This window comes from Notothenia coriiceps, unplaced genomic scaffold (assembly GCF_000735185.1).
Source record: "Notothenia coriiceps isolate Sejong01 unplaced genomic scaffold, NC01 NC01_scaffold00016718, whole genome shotgun sequence".
In the NCBI taxonomy this organism is placed as follows: domain Eukaryota; kingdom Metazoa; phylum Chordata; class Actinopteri; order Perciformes; family Nototheniidae; genus Notothenia; species Notothenia coriiceps.
Window position 1 is genome coordinate 221376 of NW_011349419.1, and position 9050 is coordinate 230425.

Here is a 9050-nt window from a genome sequence, read left to right on the forward strand (position 1 = left end):
TTCAGCTGGCAATCATTTCATTCTCCTCGCTGCTTACACTGATTATTCATACTGCAAGTGTAAGAATCTGAGATTTGCAGAGGCGCCTTCTGTGGTGCTGTTTTGGTTTTGTCACAATTCAGACTGTACATTTCCCCCTCCCATGGCAGGGGCCTGCACACATGCTATATGACACGTCACTCCTTCATCTGATATGGCTGTGCTTTGATTGGTTTCCTACACAAGCCTTGTCATTGGTGTTGTGGTTGGCGCTTCCACATTCCTGTGCTCTCTGGTTCGTGTAAGACAGAGTGCATGGATTCACTGTGCGACAGTAATGAGGTGACATTTCAGGCCAGTGAAAGGCAGAGGACAAAACGCGGACTGGCTCTCACACATGGCTTACTCATGACGAAGCATGAGTGGACACAAATGCATAAAAACAAATCTATCCATTGCAGCTATAGCGCTAATCAAAATGTATAAGGACCTTGAAACATGTCATCACTTATATCCTGGCTGGTCAGCGTTTATCAGTCTTTTTTAGTAGGACATCATTCAGACCCTCAAAGCGTAGAACCAGCATGTGTAGCAGCTAATAGGCTGGTTGTGTAAAAGCAAATTGCTGCTGAAAGATTTTGAAGTCTATTCATGGTCGAGCTCAGTTTTCAGTCCCTTGTGCTGCTAAGTCATCATTAACTCGCTGTAAAAAGAAAATCCATACTATAAATATCCGTCTACTACTTAACTGGATTTCAAATTTTAAAATATTGTCGCTTTGGGACTAGTTCCATGTTGCTCAATTAATTTTGCCCCATTTTCTTTTATTTATTAAATTACTGGTACCCTCACATTTGCAGATGTTTGCAACGTGGATTTCCATGGAAGATTTACAAAATTGGCTGAGCCGATGCTTTTAATTTTTTGGATGCCCAGATGTTGAAGAAAATAATTTGATTCAAATTGTATGAATTATAAAATCAAAGGTTTTATGCACCTAATGTCTTAGGTTTCTGCCATATTTTGGCATTGGATTTGAAGCCTAAACTACATAACATAAAGTGGCAGCATTATTATCTGCTCAAATTTTAAGGCAGGGTTCTACTTTTATCATTAATATGGCCTAGTTTTTGGAAGGACTTTCCTACACGCATGCTAATTGAAGGTGACCTATCATGCAAAATGCACTTTTGTACGTCTTTTTATACATGAATATGTCCCCGGTGTTCCAGGGAACTCACCAAGTGTCAGAAAACACAACCCTCTCTATTTTCCTCTGTACCCAAATCTCTAAAAAAGGGGCTGCAACTGATCTGATCAGCTGATCCAGATTTGAACACTTCTGTGACGTCACAGAAGTGGCGCTGGGCCAACTCCACCAATCAGGAGGAGACAGCCACGGACATTGCCGTTCGAAAGCGCTGGAGACGCTGTAGTACATATGCTAGGCCTGTAGATGGTGCTGTTCTCACAGAATCAGCCCATGCAAAGACAGTGTTAAATTGAGCGAAATGAGGAATGGCTAAAATTCTGTTTGGTATTTTGAAAAAAAATAAAAAGTATAAATATGCCTTGTATAGGTATGGTCCTACACTATATTATTCAAATATAGCATGATAGGTCACCTTTAAATGGTGTTCCCCTATAGACCTTGGATTACATGGTATTCTGGATATTGTGGCCTTTGGCCCATAAACTATGTATAGAATGCATTTAATTGCACCCACATATTAAATATAAATAACATCTGCACATGGATTGAGCTTTATGGCTGTTCTTCATGGTTTGATAATGATGGCATCTAGGTCTAAGCTCTTTAAGATTGTACTGTAGCGCCCTCGTGTGTCCACTCTTGTCACCTACGCATTTCCAGTTCTCTAAAAGAGGGAATACAACTCTGCCTTTTGCACAAATTGTATAGACTCTGTTTCCTTTTCTGATTTCTTTTGAATGCTTTTTATTCTCCACCTTTTTCTTGTTTTGATCACCCTTCTGTAATTTGTCTTCTCTCCCGTTTGTTTAATCTATGGTTCGTTCTCCCTCCATCTCTACACATTCAGCTTTCGGTTTCCTGTTCAGCGACAAATGTGGCTTCAGCACGGAGCGGCTAATTCTCAACAAGCGCCGGGACACTGTGGAGAGCGTAGCTAGCATGGCCTTCCTCCTGGCTGCAGAGCGTGTGCAGACGGGCAGCTTCATCGGACTGGACTACATCATTGGGGACATGGGCATCTCTCAGGGAAGGTATGCAAAAAGCTGACAACAACCCTTGATTTTATACAAAGTTGTTTCCTTAATTTGACACGTGTTCAGTGAAAACAGAAACATTAGACTATTAATGTCATGTTGCCTAGATATAACATATTCAAGTGAAAACCCAGATGGAACTTTTTTTAATTATTTTGAGCAGAAGGTTGTTGTCATATCTCTAGTCTTTTTTTTTAGCCTCCAATCAAGTTGCTGATAAGATTTTATCTGCACCAGGAATGTCAAAGGACAAATGATAACCAATAGATCATTGTCATTTCCAGCCCTGCAGTATTAAAATCATTTATTCCCATTTGTTTTGCAGACACTATTGGGCCTTCAAGGTGGAGCCGTACTCCTACATGGTTAAATTTGGAGTGGCCTCTGACTCAAAGCTTCTCGAATGGTTTCACAATCCGAGAGATACCAGCAGCCCAAGGTAAGTGCAAGCAGATCTCTACGTACGCAACCCACAGCTGACCCGAAGTTCATCCATTAAAAACAAATAGTAAAACTGCAACAACTTAATTTTGTTGTACAATTTGTGTGTACCTTTGCATACCTTACTGCAGCACAAACAGACGTAAACAAAGTCAGCACAGCGATAAGGGTGCTCGAGTCATACCTAATCCTGTGATGTAAGAACCAGGATAAACTGGTAAAGAGCTTAGTCTCAGACAAAGCCTGCCTTTCTCACTGATCAGTGTAAAGGAACACATTTATTTACGCAAAGACATCTTAGTTCTTTGGTTACTACACGATGCATGTGAGGTGAATCACACAGGACAGTATTTAATTTGAAGGTCGAGTGCATTCTTAGCGCTTAATAATAACAAATATAAGTTTAACATGACGCTGTACATTTGTTATAATTGATTTTAAAAAACTGATCTGTTACAAATTCCACAATTAATTGTTTGAAAGATTTTACTGATTCAATCCACTTTCAAAATGTGAACATAATATTTGTACTTTTCTTTTTAAGTTTTTGATTGTATATCAAATGTGTTTCTGTTTTGCAATGCTGTTTCAGACTGTTAAGTTCTTAAGGGGTCTATTCTATTTTCTGACAATTCTCGTGACCAAATAATGAATTGAGAAAACAAGTAGATACATTGATTGTAATCATTAGTTTCGGCCTTCATATTTTTCACACACTTGCATTGGGGCAGATCACTTTTATTAAACATTAATTTCCACATGATTACGATGTTGTTTTCAAACATTTGATACAAAATGTATCTGCTGTTGTCTTTCCTCTCACCAGGTATGACCATGACAGTGGGCATGACAGCGGCAGTGAGGACACATGCTATGAGCTCTCCCAGCCCTTCACCCTCCTCACCCTGGGCATGGGCAAACTCTTCATCCCCAAGACGTCTTCCTCCTCCTCTGTCTCCACAGCACATGCAGCGTCCAGCGACCCTGGCAACCGCGTGCTCCCCTTGCCACAGCGCATCGGTGTATGCCTAGATTACGACGCGTGCCGGGTGTATTTTTATGATGCCGACACCATGAGGTGCCTTTATGAGAGGCAGGTGGATTGTTCAGGAACAATGTATCCTGCTTTCGGCCTCATGGGCAGCGGCAAGATTCAACTGGAGGAGTTTATCACTGCTAAGAGACTGACCTTCTGAGGCGGGATGGAGCATGCTCATGCATCCGGACCTGCTTCAGTTTAATGTTGGGCCTGTTCTGGGAAGAGCAGATTTTAATTACAGGGTGGTGGAGTACAATCCAAACGGATTTTCTCTAGGTCAGATGAGGCAGATTTAATCAGGGCCTTTGGTCCTAAAGTGGTACATCTGCTGGAGACTGGCCTATTTAGAGATGGCATGTGTAATGTAGGATCCATACACGAGAATGACGTGAATACTAGTGTCCACATACAAAAGTCCTCCGAGGCTGAGATATGGTATATCAAAGGTCTTCTCTATATACCAAAGTCTCTGTATCTGTTCATTGTATTTGCCCTGGTTTTAATGGCCAGCTATGATCAGCTGTTTGTATAGTGGAATTGGCTGCAACGTTATGGTTTTAACATGAAATGCCTTTGAGCTTACACTAACACTTCCTCTTTTGCCAGGTATATCTTAATAGATTGTGTGTATTAAATATTGGGTGATGTTTCTATAACTATTTGTCTCTATGTAGCAGCATAGGTGTAGATGTAATCTTGATGGACCTGAAAGCCTAGTAGCTACTTTAAAGCTAGTGCCTTTGTGCCTTTCTTTTTAAGGAAATGGGTCCTTTTTAGTTTGCTCTAACAAGTTGGTGTTATTGCACAAGAATTATGGAAATACTTATCAGCATAAATACTTTGAGTTTTACTGTAGGTGGGTTGATCACAGACACTGGTGTCAATGTTATAACAGTTACTAGTATGCGTTACTTACATATTCACTCTTGACATTATCACAGAAAACACAAATGTTCCTCCTCGTCACAGTTATGTTCAGCTGTTTTTGCACAATTATGAATGAAGCCTTGCACACGATAAACTTAACAATCATCACGCTTTGATCACTACCTTGTTAGCTTCTTCACTTTAAATGTTGTAAACATAATCAGCACATTAATGTCTCACGGGGACTGTCACACTCACAAGAGCATTCACATTGTACCAACATTAATGTTAATCCTGGAGTAGTCACTTTTATTTTAAAGCCTCTCACTGTTTGCAGGCCACTGAATGTGACTGACACCATAAAACCTGCCAGGTACCAGAACATCATGTACTTGTATTAGATGCCCGTTTTATAGCTGCATGGTCACTAATAGCCGAGCATGTTAGTTCTGGTGCTGCTTCTAAGTGCAACACACCACTCTGTGGCCTAGCAGCCTTAAGACACAGTCTAAAAACACAACAGTTATTCAGGTTCTTACAAAAAGTGCTATCGCAAACATACTTTTCAGGACTTTTTTTTTCTTTTCTATCAAGAACACCGTTTACCTGCAGTGCAGACGCATGAAGTGTAGCATATTAGTTACTCACTGGTGGGCTTGGCTGTCAGACAGATCACCTCAGTTTTGATAGGCTTTGACTAAATCAGCTCAGATAAAGTCTAACAGATCACACCGGACAGACTGTTTGCTGGCAACCACACTTGGATTTTTGTACAAGTATACTGTATATGTGCCTGCAAATGGGTTTGTTTGTACATTCATATATATTTTAGCTTTCTGGAGGGTAAGGGTAATCTGTGTTTTCTCAGGTTTCTGGCCCTGATCGGGGCCCAATGCTACCTACCTCTGTCAGGCCTGGAAAACCATAACTACTGTACCTTTCCTCACAGAAAGACATCTGGTTTCATTTGCCGCTCTGTCCGTATCGGTCTGTTCAATATCTTTGCCTTTTTCTTTAATGTGAGATGGTAAGCTGATCGGTCAACATTTTTGATTTTATTTCCATGTATATATTAATTCAGAATATATTATTTTCTGTGAAATAAAACATCTTAAATGTTTATCAGTTTTATGTTTGTTTATGGACTTGAAAGATGTGTGTCACTATTGGTGGAAGGGAGTGTTTTTCAAATGGTACTAATGTAACAACCTTTACCCACCTTTTTGTGTTTAAATGCTTTGGTTATATCTTGTGCAACACGTAACTGTTTTTAGACTTAGATTACAAACAGTTAATAAACTCATACTCTTTCATGTAGCTGGATAGAAACTTCTTGCAGTCTCAATTATATATTGGATTTCTGACAGTTTGCATTTTTTGTTTTCCAGTCAATTATTTTCACTCTAATGTTCTAAAGTCTCATACATGAGTTGATCCCTGTATTTTGAAATTGACTGTTTTAAGATCTTCAAAACATGTCTATGCATTTATGAATTTGCAGGTTTGCAGTTTCACAGAATGTATTTCCTCTTTATTACAGCACAAATGGCTGTTCTTTGGATTTCTTTATTTGGTTTTGTTTCACTTGTTCGCAGCACAGTTGCATGTAGTTATATAAATCTGAAAATCTCATACAATGTTACAATTTAAAATGCATCCTAGACTGATTTCAGTAATGAATTTAGAACCAAAAAATGTTGCAAGCTGGCTATCAATCCATTTCCAAGCTGGCACTTTAAAATGGCTCTGCTGGTGTGTAAAATAAGTGTGCAATATTATTAAACGGGCTGTAGGAAACTGTTAGGCCAGATGTAAGCAAATCAAGACAATTTGCACTGCAATTAGTAGTTTACTTGTGGTTGTGAAGGGGATTTTCCTTGATATAAAGGCTAAAAAAATACTTGTCTTGTAAATGTTTTTTTTTTCAGTAACTCTTTTTTTTTTAACTAACTTAGAGACAGTGCAGTTGTCCTTATCTATTTTGTCCTCTAGATTTGGATGTGGTGTGTAAGTGGTGGGTTTCTGTATTTGGTATGTAAAGATGTTGAAATATCTTGTTTTTTGCTCTGAAACCTGGAAACGCTACCATTTTTATTTTGCTGTGTGGGGATTTGATCAAATAAAACTAGTGTTTTTAAATCAATTGTGTCTCTTCAATAATGTTTACACATTTTTGCAGTTAAGTTACCATTTGATTAAGTTCACAGATTCCTAAACATTCGGACAGCCTTGTGTTCTGAATTCATACGTAGCTTACTGCTTTATGCAGACCAATAACTGCCAAACATCCAATTCAATTAGTTAAGGTATTAAATATTTAAATGTATTGGAAAGGTCCAGTGTATTTAGGGAGCTCTTTTATCAGAAATGTAATAGAATACTAGAAAATGCATTTCCTGCTGAAAATGCGTGCGAATGCTGTAAACTGTGTATATTTGTTGCTGAAGTGAAATGATTTGAATCAAAATTGTTACAGTTCAAATACATTGCAATTACTTTGTTGAAAACTTGAAAGTGAAATGTTAAACTGGAAGAGTAGGAAAAATAGTGAAGAAGCTTAATATTTAAAAGAAAAAAAAAAAGGTATAAACAACATGTATAGCCTCAATGTCTGGAAATAGCTGAATAATGTAATAGTTGAATGAAATTATGTTTATAGCTGAAAGTAGGCTGAAGGAGTTAAATGTAAGTAGTAGTGAATTAATGTGTATTAAGAAGAGAAAAGAAAGTAAAAAGGCTTGGGAAAGCAGCAGAATATTTTAACTACAAACTTTTGAACTAAAAACAAACGTGACCAATAATGTATAAAATATGTGGAACATGTTGACGTCAGTTTGAAGTCAACATCAGACATAAAAGAATAGGCTGAGACAGTCTGTGGCCGTGTCTCAATTCAGGGGCTGCATCCTTCGGAGGAAGCAGCATACACAGTTCACGATGGATGCAGCCTACGTATACCGGGTAAGCTGGACCGAGCGGCCTATACGAAATGAGACGGTCTAGCCTACGGAGCGAACCATGGCCAGGTAAATACGATTAAGGGTTTCCTTTAGCCCCCTGTAATGTTACATTAGTAAGTGAACAAGTACATTATGTATATAGCTGATGTAATTTAATCATATTAATTCATATTCTAAATAAGTTAATTTTTCTGCACTGATAAAACGATATGTTTTTTAAATGAATAACAGCATGTTGTATACATTGATTCTTAACAATATTAATTTTCTAATCTTAATAGCTTTGATTATAACAGTTTATATTCTCTTTCTTCCCCTAAACCAGCCCAGATGATGTCCCACTGACACCAGGTCAGCACCTCCAGGTCCAGCACCACCATGACCCCCTTCTCTGCTGAAATACACAATTCAAGATTTTCTATGACCTAATATAATTAAACAGAATTTATGACAGTTTAATGACCTAGAGATATCCTATTATTCCACTGCTTATGTACACATGTTGTAAATAATGGTTAAAACCTCAGTAAATGAAATAAACAATGTGTTTAACAGTTTTGTATGTTCATCTAATAACAAAGTAGAGGTAAGAATATATCCATCCTCTCTCTGCAGCTTCATGTCTTCTATTATTATAACGTTCATCATTGAGACAGAGGAAATCAATCATGTAATTTCACATCACCAGCAGTTAAACAAATATCAGCAAAAGTGTGTTGATCGAGTTGTTTGTTTTTATTATATGTGCAGCTGTTTCGTACGGACGGAGTATTAGGGCCACACTTAAAAAAAAAACCCAGAGATTTCGAGAATAAAGTCATAACATTAGGAGAATAAAGTCATAATTACGAGAATACACACACACACACACACACACACACACACACACACACACACACACATACACATACACATACACACACACACACAGTGAAGAAAAAGATGGAATCAACAACTGCGGACTCACTACCTGGGGTCCCGCCCAGAAGTGAAACCGACCAATGGAACACTGCCAACTCACTGCTCCGCTCAAAGTGAACTCGCCAATAACAAATAGCTAGGGAAGAGCAAGCGATAAAACTCCTCCCCACCTGTGTATAAATGTTGTGATCATTTTGGAGATCGGCGCTCTTGTTTTTCACTTGCCGTTCCGAGACGTGTCTCACACGGTGGGGCCCGGAGTACTCTGCAGAGTGCTTCGTGATTAGGTGATTGGGTGATGTATTGTATGTTTTTACCATTAAAGCAGATTATTGTTTAACCCTTATCCTGGTGGTGTGTGTGTGTGTGTGGCGCAATGAAAAAAGAGAGAAGACGTGAACTAGATTGACTCACTGGCTAGCTACAGTATAGCTGAATTCAGGAATATTTTTATGTATTTTATGTAATCAAGCGTTTCTTTCACATTAATATCAACACGGTTTACTCTTATGGCTGTGTTGACAGAGCGAAGAAGCTTACATTTTGATTCCAACAAAAAGAAACACAACATAACAGCGGTCCTATTGTGAGAGACT

General features: G+C 38.5%; 1 protein-coding gene across 8 annotated transcripts in view; it reads left to right on the forward strand.

Annotated features, from left to right (window-relative positions):
- trim36 (tripartite motif containing 36) overlaps positions 1 to 6716 on the forward strand; it is a 28274-nt gene extending 21558 nt beyond the window's left edge. For all 8 annotated transcript variants that reach the window (XM_010776135.1, XM_010776139.1, XM_010776138.1 and 5 more), the window contains 3 exons: positions 2040 to 2223; positions 2552 to 2665; positions 3494 to 6716. In XM_010776135.1, the coding sequence (XP_010774437.1) occupies positions 2040 to 2223; positions 2552 to 2665; positions 3494 to 3863 (668 nt within the window). In that variant the 3' untranslated portion in view covers positions 3864 to 6716. The remainder of the gene's footprint in view (positions 1 to 2039; positions 2224 to 2551; positions 2666 to 3493) is intronic.
- Positions 6717 to 9050: the final 2334 nt, after the last annotated feature.